Here is a 27,881-nt window from a genome sequence, read left to right as displayed (position 1 = left end):
AGATACATTCCTGGACTCCATAGTTGACAGGTGATGAAACATGGGTGTTCCACCATACAACTGAATCCAAGCAGCAGTCACTGCAGTGGCACAATACCCATTCTCCAAAAGCCAAAAAATTCAAAAATTCAATTTCAACCCGCAAGCTGATGGCCAACAGTTTTCTGGGATCGTCACGGCATTCTACTGGTGGAATTCATGCCTCCTGGAAGAATGATTAATGCTGAAACCTACTGCTAGACTTTGAAACATCTTCAATGTACAATTCAAAACAAACTGAGGGGAATGTTGTCACATGGAATCACCTTTATTCATGACAACGCCTGGCCCCATTCAGCGAATGTCACCAAGGATCTGCTTGCACATTTTTAATGGGAAGTCCTTGAACATCCGCCATACAGCCCCGACCTCGCACCCAGCATCTCTTCCTGTACATAAAGAAACATCTTGGTGGAAAACACTTTGACAATAATGATGAGGTCAAGGAAGAAGTCACAATTTGGTTCCAGATGCAGGCAGCAGATTTGTACGATTCTGGGATACAAAAACTTGTTCTGCGTTTGAACAAAAGTTTGTACAATGGTAGCACTTATGTGGAGAAATAGCCTCTGTACCAGTGTATCCAGTGTAGCTTTAGTTGCATGCAATATATTTCTTGTATATCTATTCGTTTGTATCTTTACTTTCCTGACAAGCCTCATAACTTAGAATATTGATTAATATTAATACATTGGGCCTCCCCCATGGCGCAGTGGTAGCGTCTTTGCCTTGTAATCAAGGGGTCCCGGGTTCGACACCCGGTGGAGGCACAAGTGGTTCGGATCCCACTTTAAACTGTAGGTCCAGTCCCGATTAGCCATACTGTGCATAAAGTGGACTTAAAACACCAACTCAAATATTAATACATAAGTATTCCATTTAGAGTCAATACTACTTTGAATCAATACCAATACTCTTGAGAGATTGCCATATACCAATATGGACATTTGAAAATAGTAACACTTCAAAGCAGTTCAATAAATTTTGAAGTATGGGGAGAACACAGGGTGTCTACCAAAATAACAAATCCAAAATTCTTGACATTTTCATGACTTTTTCTTGGCCCTTTTTTTTCTTTTTCTTAACATTTATTTAATCGCCCCCACCCACCCCAACACAGATATAGTTGGAAAATAGATATTATTCAATGAAAACCCCTATCACAAGGCCAGTTAAGATGATTATTAAAGCTGTACTTTAACAAGAGATTTACTTAATTCATGTAGATTAATCCTTCAGACTTCATCCTGGATGGAGAATAACCACATTACTTCGATATTTCTACAAAACTGCATGCACACAAGAATGCAATTCTTAAGAAACAAAGCGAAAAATTCTTAACCACAACTCAATACAGTTTTAGATTCCAAATATTCAATTTTATCAAATCCCAGTACAGGTATATAACAATGCAAATTCACTATACTGTGAAAAGTAGCAAAAATTCTTGACCACAAGCATAATTTCTTGACCTACCTATTGATTTCTTGACATTTCTTGACATTCTTGACTGGTAGACACCCTGGAACAGCTTGATTTTAGAAAAGGGAAGAGGTACGAGAGATGCCATAGGACTACTGAGAAAGGTACCTGGGTAAAGGTAGATTGGAAGGAAAGGAGGCTTATCTGCAACCTATATATGAAACTACGTGTAAAAGTGAGAATAGAAGAAATGAGCCAAGGAAGTGAAATTGGAAGAGGGGTATGACAAGGCTGCTGCCTTTCCCCTTCAATATTCAACATGTATTTAGAAGAATAAGTTAAAAACTGTTTCCGTAGCAAGGGAAGAGTAGCAGCAAGAAGAAGGAAAATATCTTGTATACGGTTTGCAGATGACATGGCCCTGTTGGCAGAAAATGAAAGGACCATAAATACCATGCTAGAAAAAATGGGTACCCACTGTGAACAGTTCGGGATGAGAATAAATGTGAAGCAATGGTGATCAGAAGAAAACAGAGAAAGGCAAAAGTAAGTATCAGAGGTAAGAGAATCAAACAAGTACATAGCTTCAAATATATTGGATGCATCATAAGCAGTGATATGAAATGTAGTCAAGAAATAAAGAAAGAACTTTCTACACACATAACAGTAAATGACAAATCGTTATTCATTTCCCCCATTACTGCACAGGAATTAAAGATAATCTTCAGGTGTATAAAAAACAAACGATCTTCTGGCATTGAAGAAATACCAGACTTCCTAATTAAGAAATGTTATACTTCCCTATGTCAACCATTACTACATATAAAAAACAATTTCGCTGAACAGGGTATTTTGCCAGACAGGCTAAAAGTAGCTGCAGCTGTCATACTCGTAAAAAAAAGTAAGTAAAATTGTAATTTATAGAGAAAATGAAATTGGTTGGGTTTCTGGATGAGAAGAAACTGTATCCTAAGGGATACTATTGAAGGGATGGCGAAGGGAAAGAAAATCCAGGGAAGAAGAAGATACCAAATGATTGACGACATCAAAATAAATGGGTCCTACGCTGCTACAAGGAGAAGAGCTGAAGATCGAACAGCATGGAGGTTGCAAGGAAAGATCTGCCCCAGGACAGAAAACAATGAATGAATGAATAAAAAAAATTCATTGGAAATATACTATGTATATTAATCTGAGTTTTGTGTTAAAATATTCATAATTTCACAAGATAATCATTTATCACATTCAATCTATCCCCCTCCCCTCCTTCCCCACACACAATGTTGTAAAAATGTGCAATTTACATAATTTTCAGAAAAGTGTTGTGCAGCATTTGCACACCCTGCAAAACAGCCAGGCTCTGGAGAGCATCGGTTGGTATCAGTAGCATTTCAGCTCTAGTTTCATTGCAATTATTCCCAAATCAATTTACCAGTTTTGCCTTAAAATATTAAAAGAATTTAATCACAAAGTCTTCATGCGACAATGGATTAAAATTTGGAATTTCCATAATTTCCAGTAGACTCCAGGAAAGGATTGCACGGCATTCTTGCAGACCCTGAGAGATAATCAGATTCCCGAAAAAAAAAGAAAAAGAAAAGGTAAAGTGCTCCCCTGTGCTTAGCACCACATCATGAAGGCGTAAAGCGGATGTGGGGGTAATGCCCCCACACTTTCTTGATCTGGTCATGAGTGGGGGTGATGTGATCAGCATCATGCCCCTGACCACCTTTACCCCCCAGGGTTTCCCCCAGGTACCCATGTTATTTGACGCTGGGTGGGTCCCGGGCCCGCTTCCAACATTAGAAAATTTCCCAGATTTGAACCGGCCAGGGATCGAACTCGGGACCTTTAGCATGGTAGTCAGATGCGTTACTGACTGAGCCACGACAGCCATAAGCCCGACCCTGTGGCCGAGTGGTTAGCACATCGTGCTGCGACGTCAAGGGTCCCGGGTTCGAATCCCGGTCGGGCTTGGTTGTTTGTGAATGTCCATTCATCAATTTCATCATTTCATCACTCATCCCCATCTTCTCAAATTAGCCAAGAGGCACAAAACGCAAAGTAAAATAAACTAAATCAAATTAAAAAAAAACACAGCCATAATACAGAGATTAATCAATATCAGCCATTACCATTTTATGATATTTCAACGATACTTCATCATAAATTTACATTTTTTATTATGTTGAACATAATAGAAACATGTTTAAATGAAGGAACTGTATGCTGTTCATGACAAAAACTTAAATAAGTTTAAAATTTCTCACCTTGAGGGGTTAAATGATATTCTGGATCACATTCCAGAACTGGACATTCAATAGGATGGCAAGTAACAGTCCCATCTGAACACTGGCAGACTTCACAAGGATGTTGAGTATCAACAAATTCAGAACCATTGTCATACATGTTGTTATTGTAATTACAATCTGGAAAGAACAAAACAACATATTTACATGCAGAGATGCAAATCAATGGAATATGTCCCCACCAGTAACATGGATGATGGAGGCAAGAACAGTATGGGAATTACAGAGTTAAATGAATATGTGCACACGATGAACTCCGGGGTTTCGACGCAACGTTAAAAATCAGAAAATAAAGTTACGACAATCCAGTCTTTTGTATTTGGTACCATATACGCTCAAGTGTTTGTCTTTTTTAGTTCGCACCCATCATGCTTGGCAGTGCTGTCGTCGCTTTTGTGAAAATGGCATCTTCTCAAGAGAAAGCACACGCTGTGGCATGGTCAAAATCAATTGTTAAGGTGCAGCGTAAGTTTCAACTAAATGCTGCCAAAGGACAAAAACATCAGGGCATGGTACAGAAGTTTTTTGGAAATGGGGAGTGTGTTGAAGAAGTCATGGGGGGGAGGAACAGCACACATCTCCAACTAGACACTTGAGCAAGTTTGTGGCTATCCCCTGGCCACCACATAGCCCAGATATCACTACTCTGGACTTCTTCTTCTGGGGTATATTAAAGAAGCAGTTTACTCAACAAAGGTGCCAAATGTGAATGCTTTGCGTGACCGAATTGTTGCTGCCATTGATACCATTCCTGACGACGTGCTGCAGTGCACGTGGCACGAAGTGAAATACCGGATGGACATTCTTTGTGTCACTAAAGGTGCTTACATAGGAGTGTGGTAATTTATTGTAAGAAACTTTGTAAGTTGCTCTTTGCAATAAAAGTACCAAAAAAATGTGCAGGTGCATTCGATTGAATTTCCCATCACTTCAAAACCTCAGAGTTGAGTTGAGTTGGTGTTTTAAGTCCACTTTATGCACAGTAAGGCTAATCGGGACTGGACCTACAGTTTAAAGTGGGATCCGAACCACTTGTGCCTCCACCGGGTATCGAACCCGGGACCCCTTGATTACAAGGCAATGATGCTACCACTGCACTATGGGGGAGGCCCCTCAAAACCTCAGAGGTTCATCATGTACACCCTGTATTTTGACCCTCATGCGGGGGTTGTTTCAACAGTATTAACTGCAACCCAACATCCCTAGTGTTGTTTCAGGTACCTAATTTGAAATTAAGTACTACTCTAAATAAAATTTATTATCTCAAACTAATAATGGTAGAGTTATGAACTATGACTTGTTTTCTTTGGTATAACTCAGGTGGCAAGGACTTATTCATAAAGGTCACATTTGTTTTAGAAATATCAAGTTTTATTATAAATATATTAAAGAAAATTTGCTCCCACTATCCATGAAAATGCCAGGACTTCAGGATTGTAAATGGTACCAAGACATTGGTTTGAATATACTTCGCTCTTGCACAAAGAATTACACACTTGCCATTTCTCCTTTGAGAATAAGATTTTTTAATTTAAAGTAGTTTTGTATTTGGAGTTTCCTTCACTTCCTATTGCATAATATGATAACAACAACAATTCAATTAATTATTACACTATAAAGCTCATGTAACAGGGCAATTAAGAACTTCGTGGGCATTATCTGAGCTGCAGTATGTTTGCAAAATCAAGGAATATGTGTGCCCCCTTTAAGGGTTAATATTCTGGACTACATATGAAAGTACAAATATATTTACTTACCTTCACATGCTGGACAGCACTGCAAAGGTGATATAACAGGATGAGTGCATTCTGTAACTGGACATGTCATCCTTTCGCATGATATCTCTCCTCCTTGGCACTGACAATTTTTACATCTTTCTCTGTTCCATGTAGAACCTTCCTCATGTATCATATTATGATCATCTTTGCAACCTTTGAAGATAAATAGACTAATCAGAAAGTTAAATTTCAAATGCATGAAGTAGAGAACGTTAAAAATAACCACATAATTATGGTACAAATTGAGATGATCAGAAACTAGCTTTGTAAACCTGCTAATTTTGTCATTTTTTCAAATTCACAGATTACACTTTCATGGTGGTACATTTATGAAAATTGGCAGTGCTTCTTATTATTATTATACATGCATCATATGTGGTTTTAAACTTTTATATCTTAACAGTTGCAATGAATGTAATGTCCACCACCCTTGCTAGCAGTATTATATTATATTGATTATATCCCTGCTGGAAATATCTACTGTTTACGGTACACAACATTTATACTGAAACACCTTTAGTAGGTCTAATGTACAGACAGCTACAGTGCATGTAGAGTAGAGGACAAAGTGAAAATACTCTTTTCAATATTATATTTAATATGGTTGGTTTAACATAGTGGCTGTAAACATAACTTTCCTTCCTCCTGATTAACAATTTTTATTTATATCTATTTGAAAATCTGAACACAGTAGATATTTCAAAACACTTATTGATCTACTGAAAACAGTAGACTGAATTTTCAGCAGGAATTAAACATTCTTCAAAAATTCAAGCATTTAATTTCTAGAAAAACAAGCAGAAAAACAACTGCTCAAAACAGAAAAAAACACATCAATCAAATCAATAAACCCAGCAGAAGTGTTGTGCTCACTGCTCTGCATAAACATCTTAGCTCTTCTAGCTGAATATAAATTGGCAATTTCTTACTAGTTTTGCGATTAATTAATTTAAGGCAGAATTTTTAAAATATTCAAAAACAGTAATTTAAGGCAGAATTTTTAAAATATTCAAAAACAGAACATATAAAGAAATGTAAAATTTCATACCAAAGCATTCCAATATCTCTCCAGTAAGACCATCGTAAAACTCTGCTGTACAAGTATCGCAGTTTTTAACTCTGCACAAAGCTTCTGGGTAACCTAAGCATGTTTGATTGTAGCAAAAATCTTTTGGACAATTAATTAATGTTGAACCAAGTGGACATCCAGAGAAATAATTTAACTGAAAGCAAAATCTGAAAGAAAATTTAAAAAATAGGGATTGTCTTTCATAACATATGGATTTGAATTATGCACTTTTTTGTTTATTTAGTAATTTATCTATTTACTTTATTGCTATTCTTTTGTGTAATAAGATAAAAATTTCTTTAAAACCTACAAGAGAACTGAAATCAAAGTAAGAAGATCTGTCAAATTTCAAAAATGTCGTCAAGAATATACTTTTAAGACGTGCATTCTATAAATTGGTAAAATAAATATGTGCTAAAAAAAAAAAAGTAAAGTACCCCATACTTGTTGCACCATATGCCTTAAAGTCACAAGGGGATTTGGAGGTAGGGTCTCTCACATTCATGATCTCTGACTTACTTTTTTTTTAAGGTGACATGATCAGCAATTTTTAAGTGATGTGATCAGCACCATGCTCTGGCCTCCTTTACCCCCACCTTTAGGTATCCATTTATTAGAGTCTGGGTAAACACCAGATCTGATTTAAGCAGGGACAACTTTAGAAAGATCCTGATCTTAGATCGCCCACAGGGAATCAAACCTGGGTCTCTTGTATGGCAGTCAGATACCTATCAACTGAACCACTGTGGCTCCTCTTATATGTGCATCTTCATTATTATCATTACAGCATTAGAATAGGATGTAAAACTTCATTTCTAATACATGCTTTTGGCTCTAAATTTTAAATACAGTGGAAAAACGATTTTACATTTTTCAGGGGACCAGAAACCAGAAAAAACTTAAAACGCGGGAAAATGTAAAATCAAGGACAATTTTTGCATTTACTTTTAGCAAAATGTATTTATAAATTATGATGCTGGGTGAGAACCATTAAAATTCAATGTATAATTTGGGAAAATGTAAAATCCGGGAACATAAAATTGGAATTCCACTGTATATATATATACACACACACACATATTTTAACAAATTTTGATGAACTTTGTACCTGCTATTGTAAGTTACAGAATGATTAATATTTCTATGAATTATACAATTAATGGCCGAAGTGGCTCAGTCGGTAACACGTCTGACTACCATGCTAAAGGTCCCGGGTTCGATCCCCGGCAGGTTCAAATCCGGAAATTTTTCTAACATTGGAAGCGGCCCTGGCACCCACCCAGCATCGAATGACATGGGTACCTGGGGGGTAAAGGCAGTCAGGGGCATGATGCTGATCACATCACCCCCACTCATGACCAGATCAAGAAAGTGTGGGGCATTACCCCCACACCCCCTATACGCCTTCATGGTGTGGTGCCAAGCACAGGGGAACACTTTACCTTTTATATCACTTTATGAATTATACAACAGTATAGTAAGACTAAAATGTGAACATATATATTTGAGCGAAAACTTTGAGAATATTTGGAGGGATCAAAGAAAATGGATAAAGTTTAACCAAAAGAGTTGTATGATGAACCACAATCATTGTAATTAGAATAGGAAGACTGATACAGGCATGATACAACCAAAGAATGGATGAGAATTAAATCTACAAAAGCCTATGAAGTATGAGCCATTCAGTGGAGAAAAACAGGGAGGACAAAACAACTCTGCATGAATAAGCTGCATTGTAAATTTGAGAGACAGGCATGCGAGTAAGTGGAATGTGGCAAAAGACAGACACAGATTCTTAAAAGGGTCAAGATTCACAAAGAACTGTACAACTAAAGTTTCAATCAAAACATTTCATCTCCTTATATAATTAGATATTTCTATTACTACACACACACATAACTTACCTTTCATCTGGAACTTGAGGCATATAAGGTCTTAGATGAGGCATAATAGCATTGACATCCTCATCCACTAAATGAACCATTGGAAATGACATAATAGGATGTTTGATTGTTAGTTCCTTCTCAATTTCTCTAATAGCTTTGATGTCTTCATCTTCATGAATCCAATGTATTTTTAAGAACCACTCTGGAATGCTGCTAACTGGTTCACACAGTCTTTCAATTTTTGTCAATTTTGTGTCAGGAAAAGCAAAAATCTGTTCATCGACCCATTCTTTAATTTTAACATAAAAAGGGCCATTCACTCCATAATTACAATCATTTTTATCATATCCTTCATGACTGAAGCCGTATAGGTCATATCCATTGTGATCATAACCAAACAGGTCATAGCCATACTTATTGTAGCCAAAAGAATCGACTAATTCTTCAGGTAAGTATGGTATATTGTTGCTCCTGCAAAAATGGAACTGTGTACAGCCAGTTCTATCAAAACCAAATCTATCAAAGCCTTGCCTGTCATAGCCAGCTAAATCGTAACCATCCCTATTAAAGCCATCAATATAAAATCCATTTTTATCATAACCAATTGAATCGTAGCTATCTATTTGATAACCATCCTCGTCAAAACCATACGCATCATACAAGCTTGTATTTATCTGAGGTATGTACGTGTTTTTGTTATCTGTAACAGAAGGGAACTCATTCTCGTTTGTTCTGTTACAGGGACGCCCCTCTGAAGGCTTCATATACGTAACACACAGATGTTTTTGAGAGTCTAAAACATTCCGTGCTCTTATTCCAAATGGCTCTAGCTCAACATCTTCCTCTGTCGATGGGAATTTATCGAAACCATGTTTTTCTTGCCATAAGGTCCACAATTTATCAATAAATGCATAATGTGATAACATTACTGGGTCGTACATGCTTTCGGGAGATGACATGTGACCGCCAACAAAAAGCTTAAAAAGTAAAGCTGCACTTCTAATCTGCATTGAAAATTTATAGTAATTGGGTTCATTGAGCATGAAAGCAATATCGACTGCATCTGGTAATCTAATGCTGCTGTTAAAATGTCTTCGTAAGCAGGGGTTCCAAGAGTCAAGTGCCTGTTGAAAAGGGTGGTTCCTAACACAGTAAGTAAGAGAATCCCCATTGCCACCAAACACATTCGCTTGCCACGCATACGACTTTTCCAATACACCAACATCCATTGTCCAATCAAAGTAAGGAATTGAAATGGCACAGTTAGATCTCTGAAGTTCCCTTTCCACATAACGCAAAAATGCCCGGTGCCACGGAAGAAATGTATATTTCGCATAAGCCTCTGCCATGTGAGTTTTGTAAAGCTTGGTAATGTTTTTCCAAGTCGATGAGTGAGAGACCGACTGTAAGTATTTTATTGCTTCCTGGTACTGTTGTAGTTCCAGTGGAGTTAAATCCCTCAGTTCCTTCCTTCTGTTCGTGTGAGTACAGTTGCACACAATTTTGTTCATTGGAGTACATTCACAAATGTCACATCCATAGAGAAACTTTTCTCCTACTTCAAATAATTCATCTGCAACATAAAACAGAAAATGCTCAGTCATGAAAGAACATTACAGATATAATGAGTTATATGAATAAAGTTAATCACATAATCATTTCTAAAACATACAGAGCACATATCCATTGTGAATGAAAAAAAGGGCATGAAAACCTGCTCACAATTTATCATGAATAAAATGAAGCATATTGTTAGCAATTAAGCAGGCATTTATACATGCACACAAACATGTATGTATGTTGGTAGGTTAACAAAATTTATATGAGCTTGGTTGTAAACTACCTTTAAAGTATGTGCTAATTTTCATTAATATGGTCCAATTAGAAAAACTACAGGACTAAGTAGAAACTTTATTTTACAGTTCTTTTCCTTCTCCTATAATTACACTAAAATGCTAACAGTGGAGAAAGGAAGGTAAAAGAAAGTGAAGTTAAAGCACACAGGAAAGGGGGATAGGCAGAGGTAGCTCTCCATATGTTCACGATCTCTGCCCTTTTGGAGGTGATTTGTTCAGCATCATGCTCCGACCCCTCAAGGGTTTCTCAAGAGCATGCTGCTGCTGCTACCATTGCCCCCAGATATCTATTTTTTCGAGAATAGGTGAACCCCAGAACTGCTTTAAACAAGGACAAAGTTGGATAATTTCCCAGCAGGTGAAGCCCTGCTGACTGGACCATCATGGCTCCAATGAAAATGAAAGACTTTGTCAAAATTGTATTAATGGATTTTTCTTAAACTACAATTGCCTTGCCTTGCATAAACATTACAGTGTCTAGAGTGTCCATAAAAGGTTAAAAAATAAACATTGTACTCTAAATGTTATTGTAATGTTATGTAATGTCGCTCAGTGATTTATCAATATATCCCCAACACCCCCTCCCCAAAATTTAATGAGCACTATTTACAATTTTTCACAAATGTCCAATTTATGGTAACTTTGGCTCTTTTGGCTAATTGCAGCTACAGATGTGACTATTATAATTCCATGTAAAGGGATCACTAGCACCCCCCCCCTCTCCATCACACAGACACACTCACACATTTACATTTTCATATATAAACAGACCAACATAATTAAAATGAAAAGATATCTCAAGAGGAAATACCTTGTAAAGCGCATCCACATGATTCTTTACCACAATTTGATTCTGAGCACGTGTGGCCTTGAGTGAAATGGACAACTGTGTGCTTTTCAATTTGTTTATGCTCTTGAATTTTCTGACAGCTTTGGAGGTCCATGGAAACACAATTATGAACTAGTTGGATTTGTGGTTCATAATTTGAACCACCCCTGCAAAGAAATTAATTTGGAAAAAAAAAAATCAAATTTCTGAAAGTTAAATAAAATGACTGTACCATCACTGATGAAACATTATGAAACCAACTAGGAAACTATACAATTGTGAGGAAATATTTACAGATATTTGTAGCAAATGAAAACAAAGTTTCTTTTATTTTATACATTAGTATATTTAATAAAATGTTATTTTCGTTAATTACAAACTGAATGCAAATTCAGAATGCAAGTTTCCCAGTGCAAAATTATTAATTTTACATTGAGGGCAATTATTAAAAATCATATAAATACCTGTTGTATCCCAGACAATGAAATCCTTCTGATTTATATTGCTGCAAGTTATTTTCGTCATTCTCACTCATGTCAGCTTGAATATCCATTGAACTGGTATCTGCTTTAAATGCTCCTGCATTAAGTAACAATGGAAAAAGGATATTGAGAGAAATATTATAGTTTTAAAATAGACAGAAAATTGTTTGATATTTTATATATATATATATATATATATATATATATATATAAATCCAATAAGGTTATTTAATAACTTACACTGACAATTTCTTTAAAAAAATATTGAAAATTAAACAGTGTAAATATCCAAGAAGACAATAAGAGAATCATCAAAGAGCATTTCTGACAACATGCTAAATAGTCGATCCATTCTATTAAGCAAAATGTATGAACATAAACAAATGTTACAGACATATTTCTTTTAAATATTTATTTACAGCTAAATCTTCATATTGATATTCTCATTTCAATCAAAAGGAATAGTCAATCATTATCAAATTAGACTAGCACATTTTTAACTTTGTTAATACAAATTAGCCGAATGTCAATTGATCCTTCTCTAGAATGTTTTGACATCTCTCTCTGAAGAAAAAAAAACTGAAACGTTTTGGACTTTTTGTTAGTGCTACACCATACTTTTAGGATTGTTACAGTATAATTTTGAGTGAAAGTAACAAAACTTTTGACGTGGAAACTGAATATTCACATGAATTTATAAAAATGTATTGTTTTAAATTTAATAATTATGATTCATTTAAGGAACAAGTAATTAACGTTCTGTAGAAACTAATGAATGGCTATGATCAAGAAGTAAGGAATTAACCATATTAAAGTTACACTAATATGTTAAAAATATTTCAATCTATCTTAACATAAAGTCAATATAAGACGTAAGCGACTAACAGTAAAGCATCGAGTTCCCAAGTGGATGGTGGCAGAGCAGAGGCCACCGAAATTAATAGAACATTTACAAGTAAGTTTCACGTATATATCTTTAGTAACTCGCTTACGTCTTATATTATCAACTGCGTTGTTTATTCCCCTCAACATGAATAAAGTCAATGTTGTAATGTGGTAGAGTTCATAAACAGGGTGGCCACTCTAGGATTATGATAAAATTCAAGTATAATTCCCATCTTTCAAGGTGAACTTTCCAAAAATTCAGGGGTACAAGCAGATGTTTTCAACCTTACATATTACCACCACACAAATGTATTAACAGTAAAAAGGAGTCTGTGCGAATCCAATTTATCCAAAAATTCTAAATCAATTCAATTGAATGCCACATATATATACTTAATTTAAGGTGCAGAGTGTACACTTGCCATTTCACATACTCAGACTAGAAATACATCTACAAATACATGTCACAAACGTTAAGAGATATAGTAATCTACAAAAAATTGGTAATTTTATAAGAATTTCAAGAAATCAACTTCAAGATATCTAATCTTGCAATAAATCTTCCATTTGTCAGATAGATTGTTCTACAAAGAACACTAACAAAGTGAACAGATTGAGAGAATTCTGTTTTATCTTCCACGGAGCTTTCATTTCCTTTCCATCCTTGATAAATATAAAATCTAAACTGTGAAAAACTTGTCTCAGGACATTTATGAATATGTATAAATTCAATGGGATTTGGATTAATAAAAGCTGAAATTTTTCACGTCTATGTAGACAAAAATCAAGCAGAATTCACACATAATTCCCTGTGAGTAGCCACTCTGATAAAGTGCTCAATTCACAATCTCCACTGAAGGTTCCAGGTTCACGTCCCAGTCTGAACATGAGCGTATGCTTGCGAGTCTCTCTTTATCAATTTCACCTAACCATCATTCATTATCGTGATTAGTTAAAAGTGGCATAAAAATGATAAAAAGGTGGGAAAACAGAATTTCGGTTGTTTTAAAATCAATAAGTGATTCTGAAAGTAGTTTGAATACTGATCATGCACATGACATCTTTTTCCCCTATCACGTCAGAATTTTTAACAATTTCACAATCATCAAAATTCTCATTTGCAATTCCAGAACGCTTTTTGATTGAGTTGGTATTTTAAGTCCACTTTATGCACAGTAAGGCTAATCAGGACTGGACTTAAACTACAGTTTAAACTGGAATCAGTACCAATATGTGCCTCCACTGGGTACCAAACCAGGGAACCCTGATCACAAAGTGACGATGCTATCCCTGCACCATCGGGAAGGCTGATCACAAAACAACAACAACAAAAAATCACAAGTGAAATTTCGATTGTTTACAAACCAATAGTTAATTTTAGAAGTATTTTGAATGCTGATCACGGAAATGACAAATTTCTTCCCATCACGTCAGGATTTTTCTAAATGTCACAAAGTTCAATTAACCCACCATGTTATAACATTGAGTTTTGGATATTTTGTGAAGGAAATTTTTACAAGGGATTTCGAAAATAAAACTTACATAATCAAAGTCCATACAATTTTCGTGCCAATGTATCTTGTAAAGGTAGAAGGTGGATTAAATGCTTACTATTCTGTGTGTGTTTTCAGTTCAAAATTGAAGGATTTGTATTGTAGAAAACCAATATTGTGCCATTATCTAAACAGAGCCATCTATTGGGGAAATGATGGAACTACACATTTTATTGTGAAATTAAGGCAGTTAATATAATATACGGGGATTTTTGACAACACCCAGGGGGGGTTGGTGGCAGGTCAGGTGGGATCCAGAACCCTCTCCCCCCGCTAGTACACCTATGTCCCCTTCCATATCCAAGAATCAAATCTAAAACATTTTCCCTTCACGACAGGTGTGAATATCATAACAATGTAGGGTCTACCAAGAATACTTAAGAATCCAGTTTCAAGTTCATCAATGGTAAACATCTGTTGAAGTAAGTTTGTCACTATCTAAATGAAAATTAAAACTTACCTGGTATTTCATTTCTAATTCCATCCCATGGACTGGGAACATAATCTACTTTGTTTGTTTTGTTCACATTATTAGCACCAACTAAATGCCTAGTAATGTAAAAAAAAAAGTAATTAGTTTATAATTAAGGCTGAATCAGAAAAGTCCATTAACAATACTTCATTTTACAACATTTTTCAAGCATATGTGCATCATTTTTAGAATTCAAATTCAATTATTAATACTACTGTATTAATGATTTTCTGTGTGCTGTAATAATTGTACTCACTGCATGCAGTGCATTAATCAAGAATGCCACAGCATCCAGTTACTGCACTGAATTTCTAGTCAAATCACAAGTCTGTCACAACTCAGATCCCACCAAAAAGAAACTATTCACCTAAAGACGAGAGAAGAGATGCACTCTCAATATTATATTAGCCATAAGTAGTACAAATACTAGACAATGGATAATATCCAATTAACATTGCATGGTAAAAGACTAACCTGTGATTAAGTTTAGAAGAGAGGGAAGATAATGACGATCTGTAGCAGCAAGCTCCTGTCATACATTGCAATCGGCAATCAGCATATGATAGAAAATTATTTGCATTTCCAAAACAGCCTGTGTACTGGAATGGATGGCAATTTTCATCTACTGGATTATAGTACCACCTTTGTAGTGACACACCATGACAATTTCCTGAAAAATATTAACAGTCTTTATGACTTACATTTTCACACTCCTTAAACTGCAGCTAAGACATCTAATCATAAATAAATTCAATGTTAAGAAAGTTACAAGGGAAAATAGAACAATTAGACATCAGCAATGGTAATATTACATCATACTTGCCTAGGATATATGTACAAATGGAAGTCTTGCATTGTAGTGTAACTTTACCATAGTCAGTCAGTAACTTCTGTTTCATCAACCAATTTATCAACACACAAAAATACGTTTTCTTAGAGAAATATCTTTAAACATTAATTAAAGAATTAATTCATAAACTAAAACTACCACCAAACAGGAAAGCTAAATCAATAAACATGCCTTAAATATTAACAAATTATTACTGTTATCTGAACAGAGCTAACATATAAAAATAACTCAAACCCAAAAATTATTACCTGGATCAGGTTCCAAATAGCACCTTTGTGTAGCTTCATATTCACATCTTTTGCCTTCATATCCAGGAGAACAGTGGCATCTTATTAAGTCTGGTCGAGATTTCCAAAGGGATTTTAAACAAGTTCCTCCATTTTCACAGGGATTTGGAAAACAGGGATCTTCACAAAACAAAGAAATATGAATTGTAGTCACATCTGATACAGAACGTAGTATAAACTGATTGGGACAATGAAATAACAGAGTTAGCTACTTATCTAAGGAAATTATAACTGTGCATGTGTTAAAATGGCTCTTTTTAAATAACACTGATGTCTATCTATCTGTTTCTCTCTCTCGCTCTCTTGCACACAAACAATAAAATAGAACACCATTAAGGAATATATCCAGCAACAGTCTTCAAGATGGAGGGATAATGTTGAGATGGACCTACAGGAAATCAGATGGAAAAGATTGGATTGATCTTGCCCAGGATAGGGACACAACAGAGCTTGTGTTGCTGCAGCCATAAACCTTTGGGTTTAAGAAGGCTAGAGAGCTAGAAAGTAACAATCTTTGTGAACATGTGACAAACAGAGTCCTAGTTTTCCGTAAAGCACAAGCTACTTCCATATAGTTGAACCACGATTTTACATTTTATCACATTATACATTTAACTTTACTTTAAACAAAAATGAAATAAAACTTTCCCAGATTATGCATATTCTCACTTTATAGATTCTTTAGCTACAATCTCATTTAAAAATAAAGATAAAAATCAATCTTGATAACGGGAAATGTGCAAAAATAAAAATAAAAGTTAAGTTGACAAAAGAGTAGCTTTTAAAATCCACTCAAGCAAAAGGAAACTGCACAGTGCAGGCAACAGTAGTCCTTAATACATATACAACTTACCATTCGCAGGTTCACAAGCTACACGATTCAAATTCTCAAACCAAACATGATGACATCCATGGCAAAAGTCTATGCTGAATTTGGCATTGGGTCTGCTTTCACATGAGATATTTTGCACCAAGTCTGTATCGCATGTAACAATGGTTCCACCACATGTGCAAGGAACCGAAAACATTTCCACATCTACACAAACAAGTCTGGAATGGATGTCATTTAAGTGAAGAACTTCTTGTTTTTCAGGCATGTAAGAAACAGTTTGCCATGTGATACGATCCCAAGGTAATGCTTGACGTGCCACATTCTCACAGGTTCGGGGAACTGCATTGATAAACTCCTGAAACAAATTGGCAAAACAGCAATGCTTTATGATAAGGTAAAAACATCTTAACAAAAAATTCAAAAAATAATCATCTCTGTTACATGGGTACCTAGGTATTGATACAAAATTCGGTTTTTAACTTTAAAATAAAAATAGGGATGGGACCGATTAATCGGTACTCTATCGGTATTGGCCGATATAGACATATCGGTGTATCAGTAAAATTATGGATTATTTTACCGATCCGATATATCGATAGATATCTTATATTTTAGTGCAAAATTCTGCCATTTAGTTGTAATTTTTATGGATAATCCACATGCCCTACTTTCTAAGAAAATTGCACTGCAGTCACCTCGAAACACACATTTATTAAGATCAATGAACATTTCAGGTTCTTCAAGGACCATTTCTAATTTTATATCAGATCGGATCGGTTATCGGCATTGGTAAATTTTATATCGGTACTTTATTGATATCTGTCAAAATTTCATATCAGCCCATCCCTAAAAAAACTCGATTATAATGATTTACTGTTCCATGTTATTATTTATCTTTGATTTCAGTGATAGCAGAGATATAGAACTAAAAAATATATAAAAATATTGCAATGCAAGCACATTTGAAACAATGCTATTGGTACAATATTGAATATACATTGCGGTCGAATGAAAACAAGACAAGTACCAACTCATAATTTTGTTAGATGAAATATGGCAGCTCCAAACACATTTGCTCCAGTGAAGAGCAGTAGTTTCATGTTCTCTAAAAGCTTAAAACCTATAAAAATGCTTCAGCACTATCACTTCGCATGTCTACCACCCAAGCAAATTTAAGTAAAGAGAAGAATATCACTTCATGGACGGATGCACCTCGACCTGACTTTGAAATATTCTTACCTTTTTCTGTTTCAACAGCACAGTTTCAATCCACAATCCTTTCATGAACCTTTCTCTTTCCTCATTGTATACATTTGATTTTGAACATGAATTCCATGATGTGGGCAAAGTATATGCGACACACAAATGTGATTCGGAATGCCATAAATCTTCAGCAGTCACTTCAAAGGGGGTGAGTAGAGAAGTGTTTGGTGGATCGACATTAGGATGTAGACGCTGCCATTGCCAGAGCAACTGATCAAAGTAACTGTACAATGTAAAGAACAGAGGATCCATTGAAGCTCCTGGAAAGGAATTTCAAGTAACAATTTTTCACAACATAGTATTCTAGTTAGTAACTAATTTCTAATGTATTGCCCTAAGGAGATTCTTTCATTTTTTGTTTATCCAATGCATTATTTTCCACAATTGCATTTTCATCTGAGAGACACAAAATTCTAAGATAGATGACCTGCAACAATATGACTACTTTGTATCCACTTCCTGGGTGATTGATTGATTTGCTTTGTTTAACTTTGCTTTTGTGCCACTTTTGGCTAATTGCGAAGATAGGAATCAGTGATGACATGATGAAATTGATGAATGGACACACAAACATCCATGCCCAAGCTAGGATTTGAACCTGGGACCCCTGGCATCATAGTGTGATGTGTTAACCACTCTGCCACAGGGGCCGACTTCCTGGGATGTGTTGGGAAAATTTATTTACCCAACATTGGCAAGAAGAAGCCAACAACCATTTGCCAACATTAGCCCAACTATTTTTGTGACAGATGGGAAGTGGATACAACAATACAAACACAATTTTATGTAAAGCAATTCACAAAATAATGTAATTGTTCCTTCATGAAATTTTTATTGTTATTTTCTCCCAGATTTCATAATTTTTTATGTGTTGTCTGACAAAATAAAAAAGCTTCAAAAAGTTTTAAATAATTTGATAATTTTTGCAAGTATTATCACATAAAACTTTGCTTACTTTTTAACAGTTTTTAGCTGATGGATTACAACAAAAAAGTACTTTGCTTCTAAATCGAACTTTAAATTTTGCAGTTAATTGTCTTTTTTCATAACCAATAATCTTACAGTGAAGGGAAAAAAGGGCAGCTTATATATTTTTTTAAAACACACACCCTCCGAAACACACATCACAATATACATGTTTCTCTTTTTTTTTTTTAGAAAAATTACAATTGAAAAATTACTTACGCAATGTTGCCATATCCCCTCCAATAAAGCTATGAATATATGATGCAAAAGTTGCCATAGCAGAACTTAAATGTTCATAATCATCAGATATAAATGCAGAAGCTATGTCTAAAACTGTTGGAATTTGCAAACTTGCATTAAACTGTCTCTCTATTAAGGGGGTACCATAGGTATACACAATACCATTTCCACCAAAAATATTGGGATGCCAAACAGAAGCACCTAAAAAAAAAGAATGAACTGTTATGAAATCATGAAACATTCAATTAATAGATTTAAAAAAATTAAAACACATGTACAGCATTTGAAATCATACCAAAATAACAAAAATCAAACATCAAATAATATTCTTATCAACACTTTTAAACAATACTTATTTAACAGTTATCCCAAAAATATTTATTTTTTTAAATGCTATAAATATACCCTAGGCCAGGGGTTTCCAAAATTTTTCATATCACGGTACCTTCAAGATTTTTCCATGGCGCCCAAGTCAGAATGTGACCTATCTAACACTTGCAATGCTCAGTGTGGTTAGGTTGCTTGCCTTAAGTTAAAAAATAAACATATATTTTAAATTCAGAAACATTTTATGTGTAAAAAGTACTAAATAAACACATATTTGGAACAACCATATCCATTGATTGAATTTGAGTGAAAATATTGGAACATTTCACAGCGCCGCTGTAAGTCACCCACAGCACCCCAGGACACTGCGGCACACACTTTGGGAACCACTGCCATAGGCCAAGAAAATATTTTACTAGAAGTGGATGAATATGAAAATGTATGAATAAAGCATGTTTTTTTTTTTCAGAAAAAACTGAATTATTATCACTTGTATAGTAAATGGTTGTTCATCAATGTTACTGATTAAGGGGGAGAGGGACAATTTCCCTTAGGTCCTTCTCTCTGAGGCATCTGGGGAACACTGTTGCCAAATTAGCTCTTTTGGGGCCAGATTTGACTCTTTCGTGCACTCGTTTGGCTGTGAATTGTGGCACCTGCCTCACTATGATGCCACCACTAGCCCTGGCCCACATAGACCAACTTTTGTCATGCGTATACATTTTGCACATGATGTGGTAGTATTATATTGGCTGCCTCGTCCCACCCCCTCTTACCTCCCCAGCTACTTTTATATAGCACCTTGGCTGAGGTGAAGATGACAATATTGTTATCCGGTAATCCCTTATTTTCGATTCATAAAACCATCGGTGTATTATTGAGATGGGTGATGGGTAAATAGATTGTCATCACTTTAAAGTTACCGGTAATAACAACACCCCCACTATAGCTCCTTGAAAGTCAACTTTAGCTCAATTTAAGGTACAATTTGGCTCTTCTATGCACTTCAGGTTTGGCAACACTGCCAGGATGGCCGTAGGAGGCAAGAAGAAATGCTTATGGGATAATTATTTTATTAGTTTTCTTGGGGATATCAAACTTCTGATGGCAGAAAAAACATGTGACCGGGTAGAGGATCCATTGAAGATGATATTTTCGCTACAAAGAGTCGAAACTCTAATTTGTTTAGCCGTTACTTGAATTTGAAGTTGTCTGTCCATAAGGAATACATGGGATTCTGCAAATACTTAATAATCAACTTTAAAAACCAGTTTCACATGCAACATGGGGAGAAATTCATAGTCTCAAATTATGCATGGATTATTTTTAGTAGCAGTGCCTATTCCAACAATATTTAAATAAATGCATGCCTGCTGCAAAATTGTCACACCTCACCTTAACTACAAACGAATGCCTCATGAAGGGATCATGTGTTGTCTCCAAACGTTACATCAAAAAACATGATTGAATGCACGTAACAACTGTAATTCTACAATGCAAGCAATAACTAAATTACTATAATTAATTTTTTTTAACATGATGAAGCAGCAGTTAAGAAAAAGCTGGGAATGGGTAAATGATATGCACATAGTAGATACAAAATGTATTCACATGCACCACAGCATGAATTGAGAACTGTCAACCTCAGAGCCTACTTAAATTTCAGAATCAGTTTCATTTTCATTCAATTCGATTTCAACTCAGGTGAGCTTTTCTTACTTTCTTCTAAAAACAAATTCTTAACTGAAATTGGATGTAACAAATCCAACACACAATACTTTATACCAGGGGTGAGCCAATACCGATGAATCACTATTGGTACGAGAAATCATTGGCTTTTGTTTAAGAACCGATACTGGTCAATGCTTTCCCCTGAATCCTAGGCAAAATATTGCATTTGGGCCTTCAGAGAGCGCATATATCCTAGAGATTACATGAATATTTTAATGTAATACTGCACAGCAAAATAAAGTAAAACTCTAGCATATAGTAATGTAGTATCATTCCAGTGAAATTCTTCCATATTAAGATTAATTCTGAACAACATGAAATTGTTATGGGTGGGAATCATTAAGGAGTATCAATATTGCTATCGATTCCAAGTAGTACTGACTCAGCACTACACTATACCTACAGAATTCACAGCAGGACAAATTCTAAGTGGAGGCACGAGTTCAGATTCCATTTTAAACTGTAGGTCCAGTCCTGATTAGTCTATCTGAACATAAAGTGAGCAAAAAAAACAACTTTTCTATCGTAAAATTCACCAAAATATGACACAGAACTAAAATTGTGTGGTGTACAAGGCAGGTGCTAGATAAAAAAAGACAAGCAGCCAATCTTGCTCCAGTCTTAAGTAGTGAATAATGAGATTCCAGGAAATGTTAGTCACAAATGTTCCTTGACACTGGAGGAATGTGCATTTAAAAAGAACTGCAGTATTAAATTTGACCATACCATAACATTTGCATTTAATGGATCAAGGAATTGATTTATCAGCTGTTGACACGCTGAATCAAACTGAAGATCAACTTTCAATAAACTCCTGAAAATCTAAAAGATTCAAGTGGCAGTTACAAAAAGGAAAGTGCTGGCATGCATGGTTAGTGAAACTTAATAAATAAAATGTTTCTTATACATGGTAATTCCTCTTTCGTCTATACAGTGTCAAGAAAAAGTTTAATTTACCTGACCAATTTCCAGCCTCCAATGTGAAATCTAGGACCGGCAATGAGACATCAGCATCTACTTCTTGAATCATTTGCTCTACTTTCAGTAGGAAGTATCTATGCCACATAAAGAAATATTTTGGATTTTCGGCATACATTATATGATTTACGTACAAATTCATTAAATCTTCCCATCTTGCATCTGTTGAAAACAATACATACATTGTGTTACTGTAACAGAGATAAATTAGAAGAATAGTCAATAAACTCATATAACATGAATAATTATGTGTATCCACCATTGGCGTATTCTGAAAATTTGACCTGGTTTACCACAACAATTCTTATTTACTGTGTATATTTATTATATACTAATTAGGTATAATACAAATAAACACTAATGAACAAAAAACAGAAGTCCGACAACTTAAAATTTTCCGGCAATTTCTATACATGTTAAAAAATGTGGTTTATGGGAGAATATGCCACTGATAATCACAATGTGTTTACAAAGAGGTATATTAGGGATGGGACATATTAATTGGTACTCTATCGGTATCAGTCGATATAGACATCCAATATATCTATAAATGTCTTATAATTTAGTACGATAGTCTGCACTTTTGTTATAATTTTATGGAATAAACATACAGTCTCCATGACCTACCCTTCTTAAAAATAAATCTCTAAATATGCAGCTTCTTTTGCATTGCAGTCATCTGCTAACACACATTTATTAAGGAGGTGATAGAACCATCAGATTCTTCAAGGACCATTGGGAATTTTATATCAGATAGGTAGAATATCGATTATCGATATTGGTAAATTTTGTATCAGTACTTTGTAGGTATCGGCCAAAATTTCATATCAGCCCATCCCTAATGCATAAATATTGATGATTATGTTGGGAGTGAAACCAGAAGGAAAACAGTTTGTTGAAATCTTCCGCAGTCTTATTCAATCTCAGTTTGATCTGCTGGATGCATAGCTGAGCAGATAAGAAATTTCCATTCGGCAAAGGAAACTGTACAGGGTTGCTACGATTTTTTGATTATGAAATTCGCTGACATTTCCAGTCCAAAAATGATTTTTTTCCAGACATGTTGATCATCATGATTTTTGCTCTTAAACCTTGTGTTTTTCAATTAAATATACAAATATACTTGTATAATCCGTTAATTATTATAAATATTCACTTTCACAACTTTTTTTTAGAAAGTTTCATTCTACACACACACACATGAACACGTGAAAATTCAAATCAGCATCAAATGTATTGGGTACTACAATCACGTGCATCTAGTCTTCAGGCTAAGGTAACAGAGGTACATTATTTCACCATAACAGATATCTGCAATTAAAAAAACAGAAAAAGTTCATAAACCGTACACAATTTTTCATTTTCTGGCAGTATTTATAGTGTTGTAGAAAATACTGATTTTTTGCTTACATTTATAAGTACACAGCATCTGGAGAAATTTTTGTTGCATATTGGAAATGCCAACAAGACTAAGATCTATAAAATAATAGATGATAACCACATCTTCACCAACCTTTCCGATAATTATGATCATATTGTCAATCAGATATCTCGACTGCAACTTTTACTTTGATATTCTTTCTCATACTATCAAGTATTATAAAAGTGAAAATTTATTACAGAAATTCGAAGGAACCATAATTTTGCGCAAGACTGAGAATCATAAGAATGAAAGAAACAAGTTTCTAAACTGAATCTTTTTTGGGAGTGGAATCACAAGACCCGAATCCAGAAGTGGAAGTGAACTGATTGTTCGTTTTGCAACTTTTTCTCTTGCAGACTCCAAACTGCACATAAATTCCAGATGATCTGAAAAATACCCTGTTTTCGAGACACGTAGCAACCCTGATGTAGTAGTAAGTATGATGTCTGACTTCCATGTAGGAGACTGGTTTGATTTCTAGAGTGGGTGATTTCAGTGAGAGTATTTTTACAAAAGTTCATGAATGGAGCGGCTCTGGGGTTTAAACAGCCTCTACTAAATCGGTACCTGGGGGAAACCCTGGGAGGATAAAGGACATAACACAGAATTTCAGCCACTGAAGAAAAAAGAATTGTTATTACAAATAACAAGAACCTTAGTCTTTAATTATTATAGAATTAGTGATACATATTTATTTTAGTTGAACATAAGATGTAGGCTAAATGCTGAAACTTACAATGAAATACATTTTAGAATTGCTTTCCTTACATAAAATATTTGACAGGCATGTAGTTATCTTACCTTGCCTGAGGGAGGACACTGCTTCATTATATCTGTTAATGTCAGATTGAACCCACATTCTTATTTCCCTCCGAACTGAAAATTTCACACATCTGCAAGCAATTGAACCCTTTGGAAGACACTGGCATTCTTGATGGCCCAACATGAATTTTGATCCTTGTTCATAACTCTTTCCCATATGAGTGCAACCTTGTTCATTAAAGAAAAACAAAATATTAATTATAATAAATATGATAAATATTTAAAACAAGATATGTTTAGTTTCTTCAAATGTATCAAGTAAGTACATCAATACAACACAAGAAAAAATCACAATCTGGTTATACAAACTCATAATACAACTCTCCTTGAAAAAGGTCCTAAATTCGTAGGTATCCACCTGTATAATAAATTACCTGATCACATGAAAACAATGGGATCAAGTACCCAATTTAAGAGGGAATTAACAAAATTCTTATTGCGACATTGTTTTTATTCAATTAATGAATTTCTAAATTTGTAAATATTAAATTACATAAATTGTCAACAAATAGAGTTCGGTTGTACAGAAAATGGAATTATACTATTTATATTATCATGTACGAAGTATTCACTATATGCAATTATTGTGCCTAAATGATCATTAATCGGTTCTGTATATATATTGCATTCTGCCATGTTGTATAAGTTACATATTTACTTTTACATTTTATTTTTACACTAAAAAAATTTTCTTTGCTTATTATTGTGCTCCCCTTAAATATTGTATGTAATTTCACTCCCATAGTGTATTCATCCTTTATTTGGATTTCCTTCATGTAGAAGTTCTTCAAATCATTGCTGTAATTCTTGTCTAAAATTGTATTAATATTTTATTACTGTATGTATTGTTATATGACGATTTCCATACCTATGGACATGGGTCAACGGAAATAAAGAATATGAAATGAAATATTAATTTGGCTTGTGTACCCTCTCTGCATACATTTGATACAGCTCTGTCCTTTTATGCATCACACAATAAAAATAGCCTAAAGCCTGATCTGCCTAATCTACTTGTATTTATATATGAGCAGGGTTACAATCAGAAGAGATTTTTCACATGAAGTAGAGTTATGTTTCTGTGATATGATGCATCTTAACAGTAGCCATGTTAAGTTTGCTGCACTTTTTGACTCGCTTTGACTCTCTTTGCACCAAAGCGTCTAGTTGGTTGCACAGTGCAACACTGAGTCGTTTAGTTCGTTGGATTCAAGTAGTGTATTTAGTGTCTGCACTACATTCCGGACCAGTGTGTTTGTGGTGTATGGTCACGTGGTGCATGCTAACTAATCAAATGACCATTTAATGCAGCAGACAGGCATTTGTTGATTCTTCTGAACCTTAACACCGCTTTCCATCTAGTTGGTTGCATGTAATTTCCTTGCACCACTCTCACACTGGATACACCTGCACTGCACCGAGTGTCAAAAAGTGCAGCCAACTAGACGGGGCTAGTGTGGTTGCTGTGAAGTACAATGACTTTTACCTGAATTTGAAGTATGAGTAAAAACAGAATCATCTCACCATTCAACTCTGCTCTACTAATTCATAGCAGAAAGGCTGTGTTGCAAGCTGTGCTGATATCATTGAATATTCACAAGGCAGAATATTTCTTTCACAGCAATAAGTAATAACAAGAGCACATTTCAAGATTACAACATATATTTTCTTTTCATCATTGCTACTACAGGGTGGCTACAAACAAGCAGAAATGAAATGCCTGACTTTTCCAGGTTTTCTAGGACAAAATTTACATTTTTCCCTGACAATTTCAAACTAATCTAAATCGATGTTTTTGCAAATGGAAATAATAAACTCATACAGATCCAGGTATGGATTTGTTAACTACCAATATTCTTTTCTATGAAATTAACTTCTCTATTCTTTATGATTTGAATTCAAACAGCAAAATTGTGAATTTGGAAAATTATTACAATTCACAAGCTAGGGAAGGATTATGGAATTTTATCATACACAGTAAGTTTAAAATAAAATATTTGATTATTTTTAAAGTTACGACTAAGTGAGATAAGAGTGAAGAGTGATTGATTAAGAAATACAATTTGTAATTGATCAGTCTCCCATTCTCGTTATTATATGTTGATATTTCCACTGAGGTTTGGAACCCTCTGCTTTCAAGAACCGTGAGTGCAGACTCATTTTTCGATGCATAAAGCTACTTCTCTCTTCTCTGTAAAGCAAACAACTTAACTCTTGTATATAAGTGAAACAATTGAATTGTACAAAAGAAAGTGTCATATTTCCTTACATTATCAATGGGATTTCTGCTTCAGTATCAGTATATCCAAGGGAAGTAGGGGGAAGTGGGGCAAAGCGAAATAAGGGGCAAAGTGAAATGATCGAATTGCCAAGCACACACGCAGCGCGATCTTTTGGTTTGCTGATGTATTGTGACCATCACTTACAGGTGCATCTCCCTCATAGGTGGTAGCACGCGACAACTTTTCCTCCGGCTTCAGTAACAAAGAAAGTGTTTGGAGCACATGGTCTTGTAATATTGGCGCCCTGCTTCGTTGCACACTGAGAGGTATGTATTTTGTTAACATTATTCTCTTGATATTTTTATCATTACTTATAAAGTCATGCATCATGTGGCAATGGCAAAATGTGTAAAGACGAAATAAATTAAATGCAAATAATTTATAAACCTGTACTGTGTGCCAGGGGCAAAATGAAAGGGGCAAAGAGAAATGTTATTCCACTTTGCCCCGGGCTACAGTTTCTCGAAGTATCTAAATAGTAATGGTTAGATTTTAATACAATTCCAATAAAATTGTGTATTATTTATGTTACATCTTCTTGTTTCAGGCAAGATGGTACGTAATTACAAACGCACAACTAATCAGCAATCCTGGACAGAGGAGTCTATGGCTCTAGCTGTAACAGCTGTAAAAGATAATATTATGAGTTTCCAGAATGCTGCTGACTCATTCGCCGTTCCTGTTGCCACGCTGTACCATCGAGTAAATCGAGACGGTAAGAGTTTCAATTTGTATTATTTAATACATTTTATTTTTGTAGAACTGCAGCTTATGGATATAGCCTAGTGCATTTTAGTGTGTACGCTAATAAGTTTCTCATTGTTTAATATAAATCAAATCGTATTGTGAATGAGCAGAAGGCCTAAGTAGGCTTAAGCAATTATGAAGACATTTATCCTCACTGTGATACCAACTTGAAAACATTAAAGGTGTGACCTAATTTGAAACAGTATTGGATTGAAAAAAGAAATAATGAATATATTAACTTTATTTTTATTACTTTATCTGCTATTAATTAACATTATTAAACAAATTATTGATAAAAGGCCTACATGCGATGAATAATGTAGCTAATAAAATTTATATTCCCCCCCCATTTTTGACATCAGAAACCCAGCGTGGGGACCACACCCAAGACTGTCGGATTTAGAGACTAGTTTCCTAACCACTGGCCATGAAGCCTGCTGTGCAGCTCATAAATCCCAGCTGATTGGACTGTTAGTTTTTGATTAAAAATTACCTCTTAACATAGTATAAATTGATTCATGAATGGTCAGTAGGCTATAAACATTCCATCCGT

The 27,881-nt window shown here is 34.9% G+C and overlaps 1 protein-coding gene across 1 annotated transcript in view; it reads right to left on the bottom strand.

Annotated features, from left to right (window-relative positions):
* The window catches only part of LOC145985678 (kielin/chordin-like protein), a 294,740-nt gene that overhangs the window by 75,007 nt on the left and 191,852 nt on the right, over positions 1–27,881 (bottom strand). Inside the window, exons 5-18 of the mRNA XM_083119746.1 lie at positions 24,279–24,467; positions 22,034–22,216; positions 18,998–19,219; positions 17,789–18,072; positions 16,571–16,904; positions 15,679–15,837; positions 15,055–15,250; positions 14,569–14,657; positions 11,653–11,767; positions 11,171–11,355; positions 8,522–10,076; positions 6,597–6,784; positions 5,528–5,701; positions 3,732–3,890 (exon numbers count right to left, since the gene is read on the bottom strand). Of these exons, the coding sequence (XP_082975872.1) occupies positions 3,732–3,890; positions 5,528–5,701; positions 6,597–6,784; positions 8,522–10,076; positions 11,171–11,355; positions 11,653–11,767; positions 14,569–14,657; positions 15,055–15,250; positions 15,679–15,837; positions 16,571–16,904; positions 17,789–18,072; positions 18,998–19,219; positions 22,034–22,216; positions 24,279–24,467 (4,032 nt within the window). The remainder of the gene's footprint in view (positions 1–3,731; positions 3,891–5,527; positions 5,702–6,596; positions 6,785–8,521; positions 10,077–11,170; positions 11,356–11,652; positions 11,768–14,568; positions 14,658–15,054; positions 15,251–15,678; positions 15,838–16,570; positions 16,905–17,788; positions 18,073–18,997; positions 19,220–22,033; positions 22,217–24,278; positions 24,468–27,881) is intronic.

Source organism: Lepisma saccharinum, chromosome 3, assembly GCF_977018435.1.
Source record: "Lepisma saccharinum chromosome 3, izLepSacc3.1, whole genome shotgun sequence".
NCBI classification, from domain to species: domain Eukaryota; kingdom Metazoa; phylum Arthropoda; class Insecta; order Zygentoma; family Lepismatidae; genus Lepisma; species Lepisma saccharinum.
The sequence above is the reverse complement of the archived record's forward strand: the minus strand, read 5'-3'. Positions and strand labels throughout refer to the sequence as shown.